General features: G+C 43.3%; 1 protein-coding gene across 4 annotated transcripts; it reads right to left on the reverse strand.

Moving 5' to 3' along the window:
• On the reverse strand, positions 1–24,727 carry ccdc71 (coiled-coil domain containing 71). 4 transcript variants are annotated; one of them, XM_018093001.2, is made up of 3 exons: positions 24,625–24,727; positions 23,146–23,193; positions 1–1,819 (listed from the first exon to the last, which is right to left on the reverse strand). In XM_018093001.2, the coding sequence occupies exon 3, from the start codon at positions 1,759–1,761 to the stop codon at positions 607–609; it is 1,155 nt and encodes a 384-aa protein (XP_017948490.1). In that variant the 5' UTR covers positions 1,762–1,819; positions 23,146–23,193; positions 24,625–24,727; the 3' UTR covers positions 1–606.
• Between the last annotated feature and the right edge of the window lie 1,082 nt (positions 24,728–25,809).

Genomic DNA, 25,809 nt, shown 5'->3' on the forward strand with positions numbered 1-25,809 from the left:
TGAACTTGTGTGTGTGTGTTTTAATAACATAAATATACAAAGGAAATAAAGTGCCACTAACAGTTCTTAGGTCATGGAGACAATAGTTAAGCCACTCCTCCCCAAAAATAAAACCAGGGACAAGCAAAATTCAGCACTCAGCAGTTCTACAGAGCTGGAGGGGAAGAACTTAAAAGTATCCCCCAAGCCCACCAGATACTGGAAGCTGCAGTCCCACAAAAGTGCTGAACGTTGGGTATCCCTAGTATAAGACATTTCTGCAATTCAAAAGTAGAAGCAAAAAAAAAAAAGTCACAGTGCATATACTTTAACAAAATGTTTCTTTTCTATTGCACAAAATATACATACTGCCATGTATTAAAGAACTTATTTTAAAAGACTTGTTACCAGATTGTTTCCCCCTTTCCCTGCTCCAGTACCACCTTCTCCCTGGACGTATGGTCTTTAGGTTTAGGGGTAACAGTGGCTGGGCCGCCACAGACAAAATACATCCCAAATATTGTTTGTCAGAGTATCTCCCTTATGGTATCGTTAGCGGATCTCCAAAAAACAGTTTAAAAGAATAAAATGCAATCCATTACGGTTAGAAGAAAAAAAGGAGAGATTTTAAACGATTGTTAGGGACAAGGGCTGGATTCGGATAACAGGGGAGAGGTTCACTCGGAGGATGTTTTGGGCTCTTCTCCTGAGCTCATCATCAGAAAATGATCTGTCCACTTTTATGACTTTAGATCGGAGTGAATCCAATTTTTCCTTACTAACTGTGGCTTTTTTATCCAGAGCAGCAGAGTGATTTCTGTTACCGGAGTGATGGTCCTGAATGTCATCGGCTAGCTTTCTCTTTTTGCAGGTAGTACTGTGCAAGTTCTGCCCAACTAAAGCTTGGGCTTTACCCAAAACCTCTTTCTGTACTTTAGAGTTGTGTTTCGTCTGAACCAAGCAATTGTAGCTCTTGGAAGAACTAATTCCGTTTTGCCCGTTCAGTATCCCAGAGGCTTTGCTAGCATTGTTCTCTTTTAATATTTTGCCATTGGGTCCTTTTAAGAGTTTTCCATTTAGAGGAGCAATATGGTTCTCCAGATCGGTCGCATTTTTTAGCAAACACTGATAGGCTTTGGCATCTACAAGTTCTGATGAGCATTTGGAGACCGTTCCCTTTGAGGCAACAACTATTGAGTGTTGATTAAGTTTCGACTCCAAAGAGGATGCAGTTTCATTTAACGGAACCAATGCTTCAAGGACAACCGACAATCTCATTGCAGGGTAAACACCAGGATACATACTGGATGGAAAGGCTGTGGCTGACACATCTGATTGATCAGTCTTCTCCTGGTTTAAAGACTGCAACAAAAGATTTGTAGAGCTTTCAGAAGAATCTTTTTTTGCGGCTCTATGAGAGTGTACAGAGATAGCCACTGACGTACTTGATGCTTTGCTTACTGTGCTTTTTGATTGAGCTTTAGATGGTGCTGATACTGTAGAGGCATTCTTTGGTGGACATTTGGAGACTGGAGGAGGAGGAGCATCTGCAGTTGTGGAATTATAACCATAGACATCCTTGCTGCTCAAGATGGTTGGCTGAAAGCCTTCCTCTCGAAGACCTTGAAGGAAGGTCACCAACTGTGTCTCAGTGTCTGTCAAGTCTTTCGACATTGGGTTGAAAACCCTCAGGGCTTCTTCAAAAGCCCTTTTTCCAGCAGATGAAAGTCTTGACCAAGAGTGGACTGCCTTTTCCTCCATATGGGCCACCTCAAGGTTCATGGCATTAGGTTGCAAGAAACTTCTCAAGTTTCACAATGTAAAAGCCTTTCTTGAAAACCTCAAAAAGAAAGGTGAAAATACAGTTACAAACTGCAAGAGAAAATGACTGAACATTAAAAAAAATAGTACAGGAGTATACAATCACTGTCCTTGTATTAGATTCCACATGTACTAAACAAGACCTGTTCATTTGAATAAAGGTTACATATTTTGTCTTTGTTTAGAAGTACAATAAACTCTGGGGTTCTAGAAACTCCACCTGATGACTGTGTGCCCAGAACAGAAAGCAACCCAGCTCACACAGCTGTTCTAAGCAAACAATGGCTCCCATTCAGCCCTCCATACTGATCCAACACAGCAGAAAAACAGCAGTAAAACTGCCACCATTTCAACCTGTCACAGTGGTTTATTGTGAGAAAGTGCTAAAACTATAAAAAAAAACAAAAACACTTGGTTCATGGATTTTTGGGGTAATTTCATTTTATAGCATAATCCAAAGAAATGATAAGTGACAAACATAAAGTCTGAAGGACAAATCCATGACAAAAATGTACATTATCAATTATACTAGACACATTTATAAATAAGTAGATCTAATTTTCACACCCAAGGACCTAAGTATCTAAAAAGTTAATTCCTAGTTATAATTTTTTTCTACAAGTAAGAAAAGGCATCTAATAAATGCTGAAAAGCAGTAATATGTGGGGAAGGGGGGGAATTCTAAAGAATTACATATAAAAAAAAAAAAAAAAACAACCCTTTCTGATTATTGCATTTGTCACACCATTTTAAAATTACTGCATTTATTTAAGAAACAAAAGTTTGTCCCCTAACATCCGATATAGGTTCTGCATTGGGTTAAAGTCAGGACTTTGACTAGGCCAATCCAAAGGATTCATTTTGTTTCTCTTCAGCCATTCAGAGGTAGACTAGCTGACTTATTGCATAACCTACTTATCACTTCTTAACTGAAAATTCTCAAGGAGAATGCCTGGAAACCTGTCCTTGAGGTGAAGTCATGGTTCCCTCAATAACGGAAAAATGTCCAGATCCTGAAAAAGCAAAGCTTTCCTACACTGTCATTTTACAAACACCATATTTGACTGCTAACATGATGTTCTTACTGGTTATTACACCGGACATAACAGGACCTGTGCTATCCAAAGACTTGTCTGCCCATAGAACTTTCCCCTAAAAGGCCTAAGGATCATCCAAGTGGTTTTTGCAAAAATGAGCTGAACACTGATGATACAACTGAATAGCAGTGGATTCAGTGTTGCTACTCTCCCATAAATGCCATATTTGACCAGTTTCTTACAGTGGAGATATGAACAATGACTTTAGCCTAGGCTACAGAGGCTTACAGTTCTTTTATTGAACTCTTTTGGAGGTCAGACTGACCACCTCCAGGAAGATTCATTATTGTTCCAAGTAATCATCCAAGTCATCACTGATATGTTTCAACAACTTTTTGTTTTTTTTTGTTTTCAATCTCTGGAATTACCTTTGATGGTGGCATAGTGTTCTTACCAATTACAAAATTAAACCAGCAGGCCAAGGCAACTGAAGAAGATCCACTTTATTACTTTTCAGATGCACACCCCTTCCTCAGACCCTTCTGGAGGCCTGGCTTAGCACTTTTATATATATCTCTGTGATAACCATGTTAATTTCATGGAAAGGTACAATGTGAAGTGAGGTTTAGAGTCACCAAATAACTGGCTGACCTAATTACCAATTACATTTGGTCCAATGGCTAACATCCATACTACCCATTAAAAAAAGTAACTGCCCAAATGTAGTAACTTCAAAACTGTCCTTTTTGCTCAAGTTCCCTTTTCTAATATTACACTGCTTGAGGATCAGAAACCACTCAGTGTAACAATTATGCAAAAATAGGAAGGGGACAAATACTTTTTTACATCACTGTATGCTGAATTAGAACTAAGCTAAGACTACCTCCCATGGTAATGCCACAACTTTACAAAAGTAAAACAATTCTGAGTACAGATGTGGTCCCACATCATACTCAACACAAGGGGCTGCAACTGCCTTTGTAAAATGTGCTATCTATTCTCAAGATACTGGCTTCCTAGCTTAAGAGATAGCTCATGTGATCTAGCCAGCCAAAGTGATTACATTTTTTTCTGTAATAATTGTATGACCATACTTTGTGAGTAAATGAAGGATGTGATCTCAAATCAATTCAATCTTATTTGGAAGGATCTGGATGTAAGTTTGTGAATACAACAGGGCAATACAGACAGAATGCAGTTTAATGGAGCGAAATTAGGAAGAAAAAAATCTAGACTTAGATTGTGTTTTGGAGCACAGATAAAAAAGGCTTTCACATACATCGTTGTAGAGGGTAAGAGGAAGACAAAAACAAACAATAGTGAAAAACAGCTGAGAAAAATACATCCAGTGTGCCACTAAATTTAAGCTGCCCATACATAGGCCAACAAAGCTGGCAACTTGGTCCCTTACAGACGTAGTCGAAACATATCGGTCGGGCGGCATCCCAAGTGCCCTATACACAGACAGATAACTGGCTCACTATTTGACATATCTATCAGGAAGGTTTAAAAATGCAGCTAGGTGAGGTTGCAGCAGATATTTGATGCAGTCCTTACACAATGGGTTCTCATATTCAAGTATAGGTGTCCAAATCAGAGACCTTTGATGGTGCCTGACAAGGAACTCATGTTAAATGTAACCTTAAAGAAAAATGTAAGGGGATGGGAGCACTTATTAAACAGAGCCAGCAGGAAGCACAAAGTGAGACCCTATACACGTTCAATATGGAGAAATAAAACGGATTTAAATGATATTCTAAATGAAAATTCTATATAAACAGTCAGCCGACAAACTCTTATAGTCAAACAACGACATTTAAATGGAGGAGGTTGAAGACAAATCTTTCGTCTGGAAGGCAGTTTACGAAAATCTCCTGACGATGACTCAGCACAGACATGGATACCAACAGCGCCACCCTAAATCAGGAAGGCCATATGAGGTACTTCACCCATCTCCACCCACAGAGTGCTGGAAAATCCTAGACTTGTTTTAGACTGGCGACTGCTTGAGAAATGTACAATAATATTAGCTTAATGAAAGCTATACAGTCACCAATATTTTGTTATTAAACATTCATACAAACGTAAAACCATACATCTGAAGTTAACGCTTGCAAATGAATTTACAGCATGCTTAAGAAGCTTGTTGCATTTATCAGAAATTATTTAAAAAAAAATAAAAAATCTATCAGAGATGACTGCTAATTGTGATAACATTTTTTTTTTTTTTTTTTTTTTAAAAAGCACATACATGTGGAACCCAATACATTAAGATTCACCAAAAATGGTTCTCTTCAAGAAGGACTGTAGGGAATTGCCTACATTTATTGATGGGCTGGAGGCTACATACCTCTTCCTTAGATGTAGAAATGGCAGCTTATTTGACTGTTTATGTCACTAAAGCAACAGTGTTTCCATCCATTATTTGGGAGGGAACTATTCAGAAGTGCGGGTTGAAAAAAGTTGGGTGTGGGTTGACAAAAAGTCAACCTGCCCTCTCCTAATTGGCAAGCCGCCATTTCTTAAATACCTGTGAGCAACGCACTCATTTCTGACATCACTGGAGGCGTGAGTATATAAATAAGTGATGGCAGCTGGGTGCAAAAGAACTAGGTACACACTGATGTCACCAGCAGGGAGGGCCATCAACAGAGTTCAGCTTGCAACCATTTCAAAAAGTGACAGGCTTGCACAAACCCACTGGCCCCATGGGTTGTGGCCTGGCACACTACTGGAAAGGTTTGTAAATCCCGTCTGGTAAAATCTACATTGGGCCCTTGATGCAGTGCCTTGGGAGCAGGATTATTAGGCTAGATGAGTTGCCCCACCACACTGGTGGCCAAATCCGACATTGCAATACAAGTGGATCTGCTTATGGCAACAGTAAACAAACCCTGCCTCCCAAAGAAATGTAGATCCAGGGAATGGCAGGGAGCATTATTGTAAACAGCGCAGTGGTGACTAACTTGCAATATATAATATATTTTGCAGAACAGGCTAACTTTACAAATGTTTGGAGGCCCATAGTCAGTATTCTTTAGGGCCACATGAACACTTGGAAACATTTGTGTGTATAGAGAAGTGGTCAGCACCAAATAAGTACAACTTTAGGTCATTTGGGAACAAATCTTGGTGTGCACCACAATCTGTTGTGTGCTATGGCCATAACATTTTGTGAATAAGAATGCAGCTTAGAGGAACATTGCTCTGGAAATGGTGGTGTAACTGCAAATTAACTAGGACCAATCTCTCTAAATAAACTCTGCCTCAGACACGGGAGGTACATTTGTTTAGCCGGAAAAAATAGTACTATATAACTATGTGCTTAAATTATTCAACACGTAATACAAGGTAAGATGCACTGATCAGTAACAGACAACCCTCTCAGAAATAACCTTGCTAAACAAATCCCCCACGGCCACAGACATGTGAATGGGAAATGCCCAGGGTATGTCACAGGTCTGGTAGGAGGGGGAATACTGGCTTACACATCCCCAAGGGCTGCGGCACCTAACACTCCAGTGGCCCTTAAACCAGCCAGCTGACTATTTTGTACTTAAAAGAGTTTAGAATTACAGGTATGGAACCCGTTATCCAGAATGCTCGGGACCTGGGGTTTTCCAGATAAGGGGTCTTTCCGTAATTCGTATCTCTGCAATTAAACCCACTAGGGCTGTTCTGCCCCCAATAAGGGGTAATTATATCTTAGTTGGGATCAAGTACAGGTACTGTTTTATTATTACAGAGAAAAGGGAATCATTTAACCATGAAATAAACCCAATAGGGCTGTTCTGCCCCCAATAAGGGGTAATTATATCTTAGTTGGGATCAAGTACAGGTACTGTTTTATTATTACAGAGAAAAAGGAAATAATTTGTAAAAATGTAAATTATTGATTAAAATGGAGTCTATGAGAGATGGCCTTTCTGTAATATGGAACTTTCTGGATGAGGGGTCCGATACCTGTACAGGTAACGGACCCCTTATCCGGAGACCCGTTATCCAGAAAGCTCCGAATTACGGAATGCCCGTCTCCCATAGACTCCATTTTAATCAAATAATTCAGAATTTTAAAACTGATTTCCTTTTTCTATGTAGAAATAAAACAGAACCTTGTAATTGATTCCAACTAAGATATAATTAATCCTTATTGGATGCAAAACAATCCTATTGGGTTTAATTAATGTTTTATTGATTTTTTATTATACTTAAGGTATTGAGATCCAAATTACGGAAAGACCCCTTATCCGGAATACCCTTGGTCCCGAGCATTCTGGATAATGGGTCCTATACCTGTATTTTGCTTTTAGTCTACCTCCTAAGAAATGGTTGATTTGTATAGTCAGTTCATTCGGAAGCTAGACCTTCATTTTTTCTGTTCAGGTTCGACCAGTCCTTCCTTAGGGTAACTGGAACCATACCAACCAATAGCCATTATTATTACAATTTCTTTATACAGTTCTGACAGAGTTCATCATTTACAACAGTCTGCCCCAGTGAAGCTTAAAATCTAACCTCCTCAGCCCAAAGTTGCCCATACACTGACAGACCTTGCCAAATGCAGATAAAACCATTTGGCTTGTGGGTCCAATGATCCGTTTATAAGGGGGCCTATGGTGATCTCCTGAAAGAAACGACTGCATTAAGACTCAGATGTTCACCTTTATCAACTGGATTTTCTCATTTCCAGCCAGATATCAGTTGGGCAGGCCGACTAGAAGGTACCAAATACAGGCTAACAGGATGCCAACTCAGTCTGAAGAGCCAAGTGGGGACATTTTATTGGCCCATGTATGGCCAGCTTAAGGTCACTTTCATCATTTAACCTGCCTGTATATTGACTACAACAGGACCCACTATGCCACAACAATTCCTAAAGGCCGAGTTACAGAAAAGACAGCATACACTAAAGACCAATTGCACATGTTCCTAGAATTTCATTGTCTACATGAAAAAAAAAATTTAGGGGACCTACATTTTCTCACTGAAATCAACCAACAGATAATGTATATACTAATAAGTGATCTATCAACGACTCTTAGGGAAAAAAGCGGATACATTAAACAGTACAGTAAACACTGTCCCTTTCCATGTCTGCCCTTGGGCCGCCATTTTGTGTTGACCTGTGCATCACCCTCTCATCACCTGATGTCTGCCCTTGGGCCGCCATTTTGTGTTGACCTGTGCATCACCCTCTCATCACCTGATGTCTGCCCTTGGGCCGCCATTTTGTGCTGTCCTGTGCATCACCCTCTCATCACCTGATGTCTGCCCTTGGGCCGCCATTTTGTGCTGTCCTGTGCATCACCCTCTCATCACCTGATGTCTGCCCTTTGTGCTGTCCTGTGCATCACCCTCTCATCACCTGTCTGCCCTTGGGCCGCCATTTTGTGCTGTCCTGTGCATCACCCTCTCATCACCTGTCTGCCCTTGGGCCGCCATTTTGTGCTGTCCTGTGCATCACCCTCTCATCACCTGTCTGCCCTTGGGCCGCCATTTTGTGTTGTCCTGTGCATCACCCTCTCATCACCTGATGTCTGCCCTTGGGCCGCCATTTTGTGCTGTCCTGTGCATCACCCTCTCATCACCTGATGTCTGCCCTTGGGCCGCCATTTTGTGCTGTCCTGTGCATCACCCTCTCATCACCTGATGTCTGCCCTTGGGCCGCCATTTTGTGCTGTCCTGTGCATCACCCTCTCATCACCTGTCTGCCCTTGGGCCGCCATTTTGTGCTGTCCTGTGCATCACCCTCTCATCACCTGTCTGCCCTTGGGCCGCCATTTTGTGCTGTCCTGTGCATCACCCTCTCATCACCTGTCTGCCCTTGGGCCGCCATTTTGTGCTGTCCTGTGCATCACCCTCTCATCACCTGATGTCTGCCCTTGGGCTGCTATTTTGTGCTGTCCTGTGCATCACCCTCTCATCACCTGTCTGCCCTTGGGCCGCCATTTTGTGCTGTCCTGTGCATCACCCTCTCATCACCTGTCTGCCCTTGGGCCGCCATTTTGTGCTGTCCTGTGCATCACCCTCTCATCACCTGTCTGCCCTTAGGCTGCCATTTTGTGCTGTCCTGTGCATCACCCTCTCATCACCTGATGTCTGCCCTTGGGCTGCTATTTTGTGCTGTCCTGTGCATCACCCTCTCATCACCTGTCTGCCCTTGGGCTGCTATTTTGTGCCGTCCTGTGCATCACCCTCTCATCACCTGTCTGCCCTTGGGCCGCCATTTTGTGCTGTCCTGTGCATCACCCTCTCATCACCTGTCTGCCCTTGGGCTGCTATTTTGTGCCGTCCTGTGCATCACCCTCTCATCACCTGTCTGCCCTTGGGCTGCTATTTTGTGCCGTCCTGTGCATCACCCTCTCATCACCTGTCTGCCCTTGGGCCGCCATTTTGTGCTGTCCTGTGCATCACCCTCTCATCACCTGTCTGCCCTTGGGCCGCCATTTTGTGCTGTCCTGTGCATCACCCTCTCATCACCTGTCTGCCCTTGGGCCGCCATTTTGTGCTGTCCTGTGCATCACCCTCTCATCACCTGTCTGCCCTTGGGCCGCCATTTTGTGCTGTCCTGTGCATCACCCTCTCATCACCTGTCTGCCCTTGGGCTGCCATTTTGTGCCGTCCTGTGCATCACCCTCTCATCACCTGGCCTGGAAATAAAGGTTTTACAACAGTGGTTCTCAACCTTCCTAATCCCACAACACTTTAATACAGCGCCTCATGTTGTGGTGCCCCCCAACCATAGAGGAGCGGTGTCTCGGTTCCTAAGACCCTCAGAAATATGTGTATTCCGATGGTCTTAGGCGACCGCTGTGAATGGTCGACAGGTTGAGAACCGCTGTTGTACAAGTAAGAAGAAGATGATAAAGATCAATAGATGTGTCTGTCCATATGTTGGGCGAGTAACCTAGCATGTTGGTTTGTGTAGGAGCACTGTGTGCCTGTAGCAGCTACAGGGATAGACTTTAGTAGACATGAGGGTTTCCCAAGCATATTGGCACCTCATTTCTCTATTCCACTAGGACCAATCAATTCCTTTACAAAAAATACTTAGATTCAATGGAATTTTCCAAATTGGAACAAATTTCCGCAATGGATAGGAATCCGTAAGGTCTATAGTGGGTGATAGGGAATAATGTGTTACTGGGCGACCCTCAGCACTATCACCCCAGGAATTAGAAGGGTGTCAGGGTGCCCACAGTGGTGGAAGTGACAGAGGCACTAAGTTTTATAAATGAATCAATTCCATAAAACTTTAATGTCAGGATGAGGCTGCCTTGTCTAAATAGGTTTTGCGTGAAGACACACGCACTTTACGACCCACCCTCCCCGCTGTGTATAAACAAATACCTGACTAACAGGCAAAGCGCAGCAGCAGGCAGACATAGTCGCACAGTCCCCAGTCGCACCATGACGCACGTCGGAGCGCTACAGTCCCGCAGCAGCAGGCTCCCAGGGGAGGGCAGTCCCGCCTCGGCACAGTGTAACCGCACTGTGGCACATTCCCCCCGCCCATGTGGGGCCCTGGGAGGCGGCGAGTCCCCCGGGGAGGTGCGGGCAGGTCGCGCCGATCTCCTACCTGCTTGGGGGCCGCTGCCTGTAGTCTCCGCCCGGCGGCTCCTGACCGCGTCTCCTCACGCTGCCGCCCTGCGCTCAGCGATCTCCCCAGGTCACTCCCGGGCTCGCCCTCCGACGCTCCAAAAAAAAAAATTAAAAAAAAAATAAAAAATAAAAAAAATGGCCGCCCCACTGTGCACCGGAAGTGGCGCCTCGCTTCCGTCCGAACATCTAGCGCCCCCGGTTGTCTATGGCGAGTAACGTCGCCCCCGCTAGTTATAAGGTGCAGAGGCCGAGGGGTCCGGGAGCGCCCTCTAGCGATCTGTCTGCCACTTACATTGTTCCCAGTGTATTGCAGTTGGGGAGCAGCCTGCCATGCTGGGAACCAACTACTTTGCCACTTGCTCCTCCCAAACACTTAGAGGCGACAGCCCCCTCCCTCTGTGTGACCTCTAAGCTGTGTGAGGGGAATATGTTAGGGGAATATGTGAGGGGGGAAGCCTCCTGGAATCATTGATGTTGGTGACAGAAGTTTATGATCTAGTTTTTCCATCACATAGATCCATTTTTGTGAGCAAAGAAAGGCACAAGTCTCTTGGCCAAATGAATTTGTACAGGTCACAGAGCTACAAGGGGTTCCATGGTGGCAGAGTGGCGCCTGTGGGGGATATTGGTGCCATACGGGTACATGGGGTGGCACTTAGCCAGGCAATATATATATATATATAATAAATGGATGTGGCAGGGAGTGGTGGTCACCAATGTGCACGGCTGGGATGTATTTGAGCCGCAGGGCAGACAGTCGTGGTGTAATATGGGTATAAGCTTACCAGTGTGCCCTATCCAACCCCTGGACATACTGGGGCATCACAGCGCAGTGGGCACACTGGCATCATATTATGCATCCTTAGTTTATATTTTCTCATTGGCTCTTTTGTTTTTCCCTCCCCTTTTAAATTTCTTTGCCCAAACTAGCCGCTGAGACCTTCGATCCTGCTCAAGCCTGTTCTAGTGTGATTTTCTGTTTTTTCGACTCCTGCTGCCAGTCCTGACCTCTTGCCAGTGCCCAACTATAGTTTTTCCCCATCCTTGTCTGTACCACACTTTCCCTGGCTTTTCTGAAACAAGTGGGGTCCAAGTACCACGGCAAGGTCATTGGTGAAGATGAGTGTTGGCTGGCTGTGGTTCTTCTGTTTTATGGAAGAGAAATCTACTGCCAGCTGCCACCTCTGGGTTTCACACAAACAGTATGACACTTAGCCTATGGCATCTCATTGGGAGAGGACAGATATAATGTACTAATATGGTCCTTGATTGGAAAGGCTTTCTTATCTGACAGGGGCCAATAAGCTGCCAAGCTGATCTTGAGGGGTTCAATCATCAACTTTTATTGCCCAATGTACCAATGTATGGCCATCTTAACTACTTATAGGTAACCAACATTGTTAAACTATATCCAGAGAGCAAACACAGGATTTTACACAAAAGATTTGAGTGAATCCAAACACTAATTTCAACATTTGAGTAAATTAATAATAATTTGCAACAATTTAAAAGACAACTATTGTTTTGTTTTGTCACATGATTTTAAGGGTTTATCCAAATCCAAATCCTGCAAAAAGTCCTAGGATTCAGGCAAATCCCAAACTGAATCCAGGAATTCATGCATCCATTATAAAGGGCACAAGGTATTGCAGTTCTTTTATACAGGTGATAGAACTTTGAGGTGACTTCAAATATCCATATTTGTGGTGAATGAGTCGGGTGGGTTTGGGCCAACAAAATACTCTAGGCATGGGTCACAGTACAGGTGTAGGACCCATTATCCAGAATGCTCAGGACCAGGGGTATTCCGGACAAGGGATCTTTCCACAATATGGATCATCATACCTTAAGTCTACCAAAAGATCAACAAAACATTAATTAAACCCAATAGGATTGTTTTGCGTCCAATAAGGATTAATTATATCTTAGTTGGGATCAATTACAAGGTACAGTTTTATTACTACAGAGAAAAAGAAAATCAGTTTTAAAATTCTGAATTATTTGATTAAAATGGAGTCTATGTTAGACGGGCTTTCCATAATTCGGAGCTTTCTGGATAACGGGTTTCTGGATAAGGGATCCCATACCTGTGCTAACTTCCCATTTGCAGCCCATTGCTAACAGAATCAAAGGTAACTGGGGTAATTTAGGTAGTGGCACTTAAAACACATCAAAGCTTCAGGCATGGGCTGGTGAGGGGCAGGTTAGGTTCAGGTGAGAGTTGGGAAATTTCTTTCTGCATCACTAATGCTTTTGACTTTAGTGTAGAGTAGTGCCCTCATATCTTCAGCCAGTCAGAGGTGTACATGGTATCAATGAACAAGAGGGGATCTAGGCTACATAGGCCTGGGCCTGGAGTAGTGTGCACTGCAGTGAAATGTATCCCCCCGGCCCCCCTGAGCAGAATCATCTTCTGTTGGGACCACTAGTGCACAAAGAAGCACAGGGGAATCTCCTTCTATAGCAGTGGTGGTGTTGTGTGTTGGGCAGCAGAAATATAAATAGATAAGGAGCCTGTATGCGGATGATAATGAAGCCATTGTCAGGAGAGAAACGGCGTTACTTGTATAGCTATATGTTTGTATTATCACTCTTTGAATTGAGTGAGAGAGAGAAATATTAGGATATTATACACAAGAGCCATAAACATCCTTATAAAGTTATATCCTTATAATCGGTGCTTAGTGATGTGATTTCCCACAGAGCTCACTAAAATGTTTGTATTGTAATAAATAATGTACCCTGTGTTGTAATACATGAACAGTTCCATGACAAATCTAAGCACTCAGCCTTTGGCATCTTGCCTTTATATGGTCACAAAAGCCTTTATTTACTTCTAATATCTTTATAATTTACAGTAAAGGGCATATAATCCTTTATAATACACAAGTGATACTCAGAGTTCCCTGTATAACTCAGCCTGCAGCCTTGTGCCTTTATATGGGCACAGAACCCCTCAGTGACTGCTAATATCCTTATCATTTACAGTAAAGGGTACATTATCCCTTATAATACATGAGTGATACTCAGAGTTCCCTGTATAACTCAGCCTGCAGCCTTGTGTCCTTATATGGGCACAGAACCCCTCAGTGACTTCTAATATCCTTATCATTTACAGTAGGGGGTACATTATCCCTTATAAAACATGAGTGATACTCAGAGTTCCCTGTATAACTCAGCCTGCAGCCTTGTGCCTTTATATGGGCACAGAACCCCTCAGTGACTGCTAATATCCTTATCATTTACAGTAAGGGGTACATTATCCCTTATAATACATGAGTGATACTCAGAGTTCCCTGTATAACTCAGCCTGCAGCCTTGTGTCCTTATATGGGCACAGAACCCCTCAGTGACTTCTAATATCCTTATCATTTACAGTAGGGGGTACATTATCCCTTATAAAACATGAGTGATACTCAGAGTTCCCTGTATAACTCAGCCTGCAGCCTTGTGCCTTTATATGGGCACAGAACTCCTCAGTGACTGCTAATATCCTTATCATTTACAGTAGGGGGTACATTATCCCTTATAATACATGAGTGATACTCAGAGTTCCCTGTATAACTCAGCCTGCAGCCTTGTGCCTTTATATCGTCACAGAACCCCTCAGTGACTGCTAATATCCTTATCATTTACAGTAGGGGGTACATTATGCCTTATAATACATGAGTGATACTCAGAGTTCCCTGTATAACTCAGCCTGCAGCCTTGTGCCTTTATATGGGCACAGAACCCCTCAGTGATTGCTAATATCCTTATCATTTACAGTAGGGGGTACATTATCCCTTATAATACATGAGTGATACTCAGAGTTCCCTGTGTCTTTATATGACCCCTCAGTGACTTCTAATATCCTGGGTGACAAAAAAAATTTAAGTTATCCGATAGTGACCACTGACAGGTTAGTTTTTTAGAGAAATCCTACCCATCAGCCCATGAGCTTAAATTCACATAGTGCAGTCAGTAGGAAGGCAACATTCGACTGACCCATCCATCTAGCCAGTGTGTCCAATGAGCAGATCTGAAGAGAAGTGGGCAGAAGACCTGGCCCTTTCACTTCCTGGATGCCCTTTGCCCTCCCTATGTGCCAAGGGAGTCCATTAGTAGACTGGAAGTCTCCACTCTGCAGACAAATGTAAATGGTTGCATCACTTCTGGCTCATAGTGCTAAAATGTGTGTGTTGCTTTTGCACCTCTGCAGCACCTATTCAGGCAACCTGCTGGGGGAGCCCTGGAAATACCACCATGGAAGTGGTAGCTCCAGTGTTTCCCAGAGTCAATGGGTGAAATGTGCACAATCTAGCAGAAGAGGCAGGGAGGAAGCAATATACTGTAGCTTAGCACAAGCATAGAAGAAGAGGTAGCCTGGACACACAAGGACTGAAATTACATCGATAAGATGCATATCTGTCTGAAGGTGCTGAGAGTTGTATTCAAATAATATTTTATAAGCCATACAGACAGAACAAAAACAGAACTAAACATCCATGGACCCTGTTGCAAAATTTGCATCAGGGCCACCTCCCCACCCATGAAGTGCATACCATCCTCATCCTCCAGCGGCTGCAGTCTCACCCCGTCACTCCTGTAGTTACACTGATAATATAGGAACTTCAGGGGTGTCAGGGGGTGAGACTGCAGTAACATAGGGTTGAAAAAAGACACACGTCTATCAAGTTCAAACTTTTATGCCTATATATAAGCTGCCTTACTGCTAGTTGATCAAGAGAAAGGTAAAAAAAAAAAAAAAACACCTGATGCCTCTCTAATTTGCCTCAGAGGGGGAAAAACTCCTTCCTGACTCCAAGATGGCAATCGGACCAGTCCCTGGATCAACTTGTACTAAGAGCTATCTCCCATAACCCTGTATTCCCTCACTTGTACTGAGAGTTATCCCCCCTACCCCTGTATTCCCTCACTTGTACTGAGAGCTATCTCCCATACCCCTGTATTCCCTCACTTGTACTGAGAGCTATCTCCCATAACCCAGTATTCCCTCACTTGTACTGAGAGCTATCTCCCATAACCCTGTATTCCCTCACTTGTACTGAGAGCTATCTCCCATACCCCTGTATTCCCTCACTTGTACTGAGAGCTATCTCCCCTACCCCTGTATTCCCTCACTTGTACTGAGAGCTATCTCCCCTACCCCTGTATTCCCTCACTTGTACTGAGAGCTATCTCCCCTACCCCTGTATTCCCTCACTTGTACTGAGAGCTATCTCCCCTACCCCTGTATTCCCTCACTTGTACTGAGAGCTATCCCCCCTACCCCTGTATTCCCTCACTTGTACTGAGAGCTATCCCCCATACCCCTGTATTCCCTCACTTGTACTGAGAGCAATCCCCCATACCCCTGTATTCCCTCACTTGTACTGAGAGCTATCTCCCCTACCCCTGTATTCCCTCACTTGTACTGAGAGCTATCCCCCTACCCCTGTATTCCCTCACTTGTACTGAGAGCTATCTCCCATACCCCTGTATTCCCTCACTTGTACTGAGAGCTATCCCCCATACCCCTGTATTCCCTCACTTGTACTGAGAGCTATCCCCCCTACCCCTGTATTCCCTCACTTGTACTGAGAGCTATCCCCCCTACCCCTGTATTCCCTCACTTGTACTGAGAGCTATCTCCCATACCCCTGTATTCCCTCACTTGTACTGAGAGCTATCCCCCCTACCCCTGTATTCCCTCACTTGTACTGAGAGCTATCCCCCCTACCCCTGTATTCCCTCACTTGTACTGAGAGCTATCTCCCCTACCCCTGTATTCCCTCACTTGTACTGAGAGCTATCCCCCCTACCCCTGTATTCCCTCACTTGTACTGAGAGCTATCTCCCCTACCCCTGTATTCCCTCACTTGTACTGAGAGCTATCCCCCCTACCCCTGTATTCCCTCACTTGTACTGAGAGCTATCTCCCATACCCCTGTATTCCCTCACTTGTACTGAGAGCTATCTCCCCTACCCCTGTATTCCCTCACTTGTACTGAGAGCTATCCCCCCTACCCCTGTATTCCCTCACTTGTACTGAGAGCTATCTCCCCTACCCCTGTATTCCCTCACTTGTACTGAGAGCTATCCCCCTACCCCTGTATTCCCTCACTTGTACTGAGAGCTATCCCCCCTACCCCTGTATTCCCTCACTTGTACTGAGAGCTATCCCCCCTACCCCTGTATTCCCTCACTTGTACTGAGAGCTATCTCCCCTACCCCTGTATTCCCTCACTTGTACTGAGAGCTATCCCCCCTACCCCTGTATTCCCTCACTTGTACTGAGAGCTATCCCCCTACCCCTGTATTCCCTCACTTGTACTGAGAGCTATCCCCCCTACCCCTGTATTCCCTCACTTGTACTGAGAGCTATCTCCCCTACCCCTGTATTCCCTCACTTGTACTGAGAGCTATCTCCCATACCCCTGTATTCCCTCACTTGTACTGAGAGCTATCTCACATAACCCTGTATTCCCTCACTTGTACTGAGAGCTATCCCCTCTACCCCTGTATTCCGTCACTTGTACTGAGAGCTATCCCCCCTACCCCTGTATTCCCTCACTTGTACTGAGAGCTATCTCCCATACCCCTGTATTCCCTCACTTTACTGAGAGCTATCTCCCCTACCCCTGTATTCCCTCACTTGTACTGAGAGCTATCTCCCCTACCCCTGTATTCCCTCACTTGTACTGAGAGCTATCTCCCCTACCCCTGTATTCCCTCACTTGCTAAAAAGCCATTCAGCCCCTTCTTGTACTTATCTAATGTTATCAGGCAGTACAACTGATTTGGGGAGAGAATTTCACAACTTCACAGCTCTCACAGTAACAATTTTTTTTCCAAATATTTAGACAGAACCTAATTTTTTTGTAACCAGAATGGTTGTCCTTGTGTATGCTGGAAGGAGCTTATTTATTTTATTTATTTCCTGTTATTTATATAGCACCGAGATTATTCATCATTCCCATCAGTCCCTGTCCCAGAGGAGCTTACAATCTAAGGTCCCTATAGCATTCATACAAACTATGAGCAATTAAGTCAGAAGCTAATTACCCTGCCTGTATGTTTTTGGAGTATGCGAGGAAACCCATGCAGACATGGGGAGAACATTCAAACTCCTTGCAGAAAGTGCTCTGGCTTGGATTGAACTCAGGACCCCAGCTGCTGCCTAGCATTGCTTGCTACAGCCAAGTTCATTATCTACAAGGACTCCAAGGTCCTTCTCCATTATGGATTTACCTAAGGGTACCAGTGGCTGCATATTTTTACACCCCATGTGCATACATTTAGCTATATTGAATAATCTGCCACTTAGCCGCCCAGATTGCCAGTTTGCCCAGATCAAGCATGCTACATCATGGATAAAATTAATTGGGCTGCAAAGTTTTGTGTCATCTGCAAATACTAATACATTACTTACAATACCCTTCCCTAGGTCATTGACGAACAAGTTATATACCCCATTAAGAAACCTTACTCCAAGTAGAGAATGTACCAGTAACAACCACCCTCTGTACCCGATCCTGCAGCCAGTTTCCTATCCATGTGCAAACGACTTCACTAAGACCAATAGACCTTAGCTTAGAAAGCAGTCGTTTGTGGGGAACGGTATCAAATGCTTTGGCAAAATCCAAATAGATTATACAGTATCTACTGCATCCCCACTGTCCAGCTTCTTACTTACCTCATCATAAAAAGCAATGAAATTTGTCTGACATGCCCTGCCCTTCATAAAGCCATGCTGATTACTGCTCATTATGCCAGATAATACTAATGTGAGAGAGAACCAGTATTTATTTTGTCTTAGGGCTCTGGCACACGGGTGAGATTAGTCGCCCGCGATAAAACTCCGCGGGCGACTAATCTCCCCCGTGTGCCAGAGCCCTTAAGTGTGCCATATTTGTTGCCACTAGCACTACTAAAGGACTAACAATCAGCCTTAAAATGAATAACATCCTTACATAGATTACATAAATACATAGAAGCCCCATTTACTAAGAGGCCATTCTTAGAATTGAAGAGTGCAAAGATTGTCTCATGTTATTTCCAGCAGGCATTGCCGATTCATTAGTTGCAGCAAAAAGTACTTAAGGGCCATTTGCAAACACAGAAATGAGTGCAATTGTGCAAATGTTGCGCCTATTGAAAACCATTCATGAAAGGAACTTGATTATAATAATAATAATCCCCATTGTGAAAATATTAGGTAGAACTTGCATCCAATCTACAAAAAGCCACATGGGCATTAATTTTGAATGGGGGCCACTATGGTAGGTGCAACTCTCTGCATGCCTGCATTTATGCTGTAATTCTGGGGAAAGGCAGCATTGTGGGTTAAAAAAATGTTTATTTTCATCTGCATATTGCACTTTGCACACTGCATTGAGTTTACCTACAGGTAAGGTTGCCACCTGGCTGGTATTTTACCTGCCTAGCTGGTAATGTGCCCTATTCTGCCTTCGATCCCACATATTCTTCTCTTCCTAGCTCCCAAAGACTCACCAAATCCATTCCTGATTTAACGTGTGATGGGCAACTCTGCCCCTTGTTATGACTCTGCCCTGTGATATCAAGGCCCACCCATTTATGCCAAAACCAGCCCCACTGCGGCCAGTATCTTTTGCGTAAAGAGGTGACAACCCTACCCCTAGGTGCAAACGCACTAATGACTTGACTTGACTAGGCCATAGGCTTTGGGGGAGCACATACTAGAACAAGCACTAACAGTAACCTACTTTGGCAACACAGCAATAAACATCCTTGGCTTTACCAACTTTTTATAATCTGTAATCTCATATTAACTTTTTTTTTTTGTATAATCAATGGCACCTTAAAGGGGATCCCCATCCAATGTAATGCCCAATGAAAGAAAATGTCATTCTAGGCAACTTTCCATTCATGCATTTTCAATCATTTAAAAACATTAATGCAGCCTAACAGGTGCTTTTTCATAGCACCTCTGTCTTTCATACTTTAGCAGCAGCTGTAACTGGAAGATTTGATTTCTAAAACGTTGAAGCACGGCACTTCTGATTCCAATTTTCTCTGACATGGGCTTGGCATGTGTGCCTATTGCTAATTTCTCGTGAAAACACACTCGGACTTTGCAATAAATGTCCCAGTGGAAGTTATGGGGATGGTGATGTATGCAAGGGTCAGCAGGCATATTTACAAAATACAGAGGGAGCAGGGAAGAGCAGTAGTGCCAGGCCAACAGGGAAAGGCACCCTAGACAAGCACTTCCACTCCTGGTCATTACCATCAACCCCCTAGTGTCATCTGCCCCCTGCTCCCGCTCGTCATCTACTGCTCCTACCCTCTCCACCCACTACCCTCTATTACTGTTTTTTCCTAGGCACCTGCCTCTTCTGCCTACCCCTAGTTACAGCCCTGAAAAGCAGTGATGTAGATGGAGGCAAGATGGTGGCCGTATTTTACAGCAGGTGGTAAGGACAGGGTTAGTCTGATGCTGCATTTTTTTATCCACAAGTGCAATGTTGCACTGGGCCCACAATATTTTGGGGGTGAAAAAGCATTGTATTGAATTGTAACACATAATTGCAAGAGGTCTTCAAGGTGATTCTACCCAGAATATCTAAAAAACTACAGATTATTCTGTAAAATCACAGAAAACTCACTTGTAGCTGGCTATGGTGTAACTGTTTCCTATGGGACATCTGATGCCACATCCTCCCAAGGACAGGGCAGTGACAGATAAAGGTAACCATACGCGGACCTATTTTAGCTGCCGATATTGGTCCTTTAGACTGATTCGCCAGCTTATCTGCCCATGTATGGGCACTAACGACGGGCCTTTCCTGACATCTGGCCTGAAATCAGCCCGATCTTGTTTGGGTAGGTTTGATTTTTCCATTAGATTGGGGACTGCATTTGCTCATTGATACAGCCCCCAAGCTTGGCCCTAGGGCTAAATGATTAAATTATCCAGTTATTGCCCACCCATAGGTGGGCATATCGGGAGAAGATCCACTTGCTTGGTGACCACCTTATAGTGTATGGCGACCTTAAAGCTGGCCATACACGCACCGATACTATCGTACGATATTCGGTGCGTGTATGGCATGTCGGCGAGTCGACCGATATCGCAGGAAGCTGCTGATATCGGACGACTCGCCGATCGCCCAGGTTAGAAAATTTTGATCGGGCGCCATAGAATGCGCCTGACCAAAATCTGCCGTCAGGGCTGAATCGGCAGAAGGAGGTAGAAATCCTATTGTTTCTACCTCCTTATCTGCTGTTTCAGCCCTGACTGTGTGTGGCGGATCTGACGATGTTTCGTCAGATCGCCACGTGTATGGCCAGCTTAACAGGTTCAGCTTAGACCAATTTTGATCTGTTAAAACAACCCGCCCCCCCAAGTTGCCTTCAAAACAGATGCTTCCTGTTTAAATGAGTATATGAACACAGATTCAGTACATCAACACAGATGCTGTAGTTTCCCCATGGACAGAAAACAAATAGATCAGTCTGACACTTATAAAAGACTTCAGTGCACTTGCTCCCGACTTCCCCAAGCACTCCCTCAGACTATTAGCACCTTTGTATCTTCATACATTTTCTAATCTAAAGCCAATTATATAAATGTTATCATCCGTATAGGCCAAAGGTTACTTTCCAGGGATCTCGCAGCCAATTAGAATACATTTCATTACTCAGAGGAACAGAGGAGTCTGCGCTGCTGAGATACCAAGCAATAAAGCAAATGATTTAGTCTATTAGAACTTGGCTTTTAACCACGGCGCATTCCTATATGCATGCCTGGAAATCAGATTACACCCTGCTGTTATTGCTGTCATAGGGAAAATCATCGCAGCTGTAGGCAGGCTGCTTTTCTAAATGATCCCATATATTTTCTCATAGACGTCAGGTGATTCCCACTCACAGATCTAAATAACCTGCCTTCTGAGATATTTCCCTGTTCCATAAATACTCCTTATTCCAGCCAGAGCTGCAAGTCTGTGATGAGCACTTTCTATTTATATACACAGTTGATAATACCTGTTGGGAAATGGGATTATTTGCGTATGTGTTCTCTTCTCTGCTGTCTGATCAGGAATTCAGTCATTGGTCATTTGGATATTGAAATCTCTTCTTTGCCTACACAATGAGAGTAATCTTTACTGCCTGCCAGTATCTCTTCCTCAGCTAAATATGTCTCTTCATGGTAATTGTACTATGCAAACAAGTACAATTCTTTTTTTTTGTCCCTTTTAATGTTCCTTGATTGCAGACAATTTGTACAGGGACATTCAAATCTATTCGTCATGTTACTACTATTTTCTGTCCCACCCAACTCAAATGAAGTATGGTTTGTCTTCCCAGCAAAAATAAAATGGCTATCTATCTGATTAGGCTAGTGTCATACATGGCGGATTCTCGGCCTGTGGATAAACACAGGTCAAGAATCAGCCCCTATACTTAAATCAGCATTTTAAAGCTTCTCTCACTTTCACATCTATTGGTATTGGGGAATTGGTTGGTATCAGTCTGAAATAGGCCTCCTTCAAAGTGCTGTACATTTGGGCTGTAAGGTTAAATTAGCCCAAGTGCCCAACTTTTCTCTTTCCTCATGTATGGTGGCTACCTTACAACCTACAATGAAAATTATAGAGATACTAAATATGCAGAGTTTCTAAGAGCTTATCGTTTATGTTGTATATTAGGCAAATGGTGAAAGGTTATTCTATCATTTTTGATCTAGGGCAATACAATTTCTATAGCAATTTCTATAAAAGGAGGCATGTGTATGCTTACTGCTTTAAGAAGGCTTCTACTGTACTTTGTTAACATCATCCTTATTACTACCATCCTATTAACAAATGGAAAATGGGCCATTCTGAAGTCAGATGAAAGCAAGTGCAGGAACTGGCCAGACCAGGGATGGCTTTGTCATAGTTGGCCAGCTTGATTATATTGCAATATAAGGACAAACAATCCTTGGTTTTTTTTAAAGGGAAGGGCATTTTTAGTAGCTCAGTGCACAGAATGTCTTAATGTCTTATATATATATTGATAATGGGTGAGTGCAGAGGACGTCTTCTTTCTATCCATTCTGAAGCCAACCATACATGTATTGTTAGACCCAAGGGTTTATACCATTTTTAGGATAAATGTGCCAAGGAACGATTGGAACAAACATTCTAGTAAAACAGACATTGGGTGTAACGTGTATTGGGCAGATTTGTATATTTTAGTGGTTTTGGTGGAAACAAACAATATCTGTTTATGGAAAGTCAATTAGACGATAAATAATAGGATAATAGTGGCAAAAGTTGATGTTCCTGACTGGTTTCCAAATGGCATCTTTAGATGCACGGCCAGTGTGCTGACCAATTCCATACAATTATATCTCCAAGATGACTGTCTTCATATTAATAAATGATGGTGGTACCATGTGACTTGTAAGTAAGCCACCTAAGGATAAACATACATGCAGGTTATTTGGCTCCTGATAAAGTTGACCCTCATGTATGTGTGAATGTGATAGGGACAGGAACTGATGTGAGTGTGTATAATCTATGTAAAGCACTATGGCATATGTTGGCGCTAGATAAATTAACACTATTAAAAATTATAATAAAATAAAGGCATATACATTTAAAACCATAAACATTTTCTCCCTTTATGATTATTGACTGCAACTGTTTGTGTCAATATTAATATTAGAGATAGAATATTGATAGTTGCCTACCCTGTTGTCGTCTTGTTCATCATGCTTGATGGGCATCCAAGACCTAGACTTTATAAAAGAAAACAAAAACATGGCAGTGGGGTATGAGTGTTGAGCCATATGGTGTCTATATATTTTCCTTGTCTTTTAAAGCCCCTGGCTGTTATCTTTAAGAGACTGACAGAAGTTGGCATATATGGCAAATACTAATTGAGTAGATTGCAAAAGGAAAAGTGATGGGTTAGGTTGGGCTTGCTCTTAGGTCAATGACTGGGGGGATGTGGGGCTTTGCTGAACAGACCTGTAGGCCATAGACCAAGTCCACAGCCCAAAGCCCAAAGTCTGCAACTGTATAATTTACACCATGCCTTGTTAACAGCTGACAGAGGTCCGATCAGATATTGATTTGGGTGGGGAGAACGGAAGTGAGCAGGCTGCCCACTAGGTTAAAAGTATCTGCAGCTAGTGAAAGTATATGGGCACATTAGAGGTGGCTACAAGAACTAGAGATGGTTTGAACAGACTCTAATTGGATCATGGAAAGTCTCAAAACTGAAAACCAAGCCTTTCTCTGGGAATGGATGAGGTTTTTGCAGACCCTGAAATGAGAGTGACTGCATGTGACTGCATGGGCTGATAGGAGCCATCACCTGAGAAGGCCGATAGGCAATATCTACTAGTTCAGTGGAGAAGCTGATTGAAAACTGCAAAGTTATACAGTGTCGGGCTGGCTTAAGAAACACTAGGCCCACATTTATTTAGCAGTGCTAACTATTTTTTTTTTTTTTTTAAATGTCCTTTAAAAAGCCTTGCTATTCATCTTCAAACATGAATTCTCTGTACTAAACACCTGGCTTGTCATACGATGACGTCCGTATTCTATTAATAAACAACCCCCCGCCAAAAGTGGTCTAGAAATGGAATGTCAAGAATTCGACTCTGCGCGTTTCTTGGAATAGAACATGGCTGCTGATGGGTTAACCAAATGCCGTGCCATGGATGTTGGAAATAAAGCTGGCCAAATGCAGTGCTATTGGCAACCTTCTCTCAGCTACCAGAGCAAAAAAAACCTGCAGATGCCGCTCTGCTTTTGCTTCAGTCCATCATGCACGGCAGCTAATTACAAAGATATTTAATTGTGTTGCTTCAGCATCTGCCAGATGAAAAACCCATCACCTATAGAAATGAGCCGCCTGCCTGGGCCAATGAGCCTGCCTCATTATCCTGTAGCCACCTGTAAACCATTGCTCTGAAGAACACGCTCAGCTCTTTTCTCTTGTGTCTTCCTCCAACCCATTCTTTTCCCCCTATCTGCCCCTGTCATGGCAAAGCTATTAAATAAAGTGGATCAATCAATACAGAAGAAGAAGAAGAAGAAAAAAATCCACCCCCAGCTTTTAAAGCTCATCCCCTTAGTCTGTTAAATTCTTTATGTGTGACAAATGCTCCCATCCTTTACCCCATTTATACCCGTGGGATATCTCAAAGGCACAATCATACCTCTTCTTCTTTCCGGCAGAGCGAAGGGCACAATTGCTGAATGTTAATGTGCTGTCAGTTAGGGAATGTATCAAAGGAACAGCCACGGGGTTTCCGGTAGAGCAAGGATAGCACTGAATTCCCTTCCCCCACTGCATACTGCAGTTTCCCTCCTCCTCCCCCACGCACTAAGCTGTATTCACACAGCCTGGAGCTGCCTTTCTCTATGTGCTCTTGATTGGTGGCCGCTTCCTGGTGTATATAGAGCCCCCTCAGCTCTCAGGGAGACATCACTCACCATATTTGTAACCACAGTAACTTTCATTGCACACAGGAGGATCTGTGGCTTTGACACAGATGTGAAACGCGTTTGCCAAAGCACCATTTGTTGCCTAAGTACAATAGAGGCTCATTGCAATTGCCTCCATGGTAACACACCATGCAGTACAGTGTTATGTCCAAGCGCAAACCACGCCCCGGTTGCAGGCCAAGCATTTTTGAAGTCTAATTTTTGCTGTAGAAGCCCAGGAACACACAACAAGAACACAAAGCTGGACTGATGGTTTCTAAGACACAGCATAAGGTTGATAAAAAGCCAAAATACATTTTACTGTTCTTAAAAGGCAGCATCTCTTTGTGTCTCTGAGATGGGACTAAATCAAACCTGGTAGTCATCTCAAGTTGTTGTCCATGCATGGCCTGGTGTTGGGGTTTTATAAGCAGAGGGCCCACTCACTCGGTGGCTAAAGATCTTCTTACTTGCCCATCCATATATATGGCGATATATTAGCAATCTGCTAATTTACCAAAGGCCAGAACAAGGGTATGTCAGTGTAAGTGGGAGAAAGCAGCAGACCACTCTCTGTCTTGGAATAGGGACTGCTTTATACATACTCCTTAAGGTGGCCATACACTTTTAGATTTTAGACGAGGAACATTCAGGTATCGAGCATATGTTTTAATGCAACGGTCTAAAACTAACATTCAGATTGATATTGTAGGATTAGTTCTAAAAATTAGTCCTAAAAATAACAAATCAGAGAATCAGTGACCATTAAAATTGCCAGACAACAATTGTACGAAAGTTATGTCTCGGAAATACATTGTAGGTCCCCCAAGGATATAGTTAGATACACAATACATGCACAGATATTATCCAAAATGTTCTGACCTGATCGATTGACGTTGTGCAAAAATTATTGGGAC

The sequence above is a fragment of the Xenopus tropicalis genome, chromosome 4 (genome assembly GCF_000004195.4).
Source record: "Xenopus tropicalis strain Nigerian chromosome 4, UCB_Xtro_10.0, whole genome shotgun sequence".
Taxonomy (NCBI): Eukaryota; Metazoa; Chordata; class Amphibia; order Anura; family Pipidae; genus Xenopus; species Xenopus tropicalis.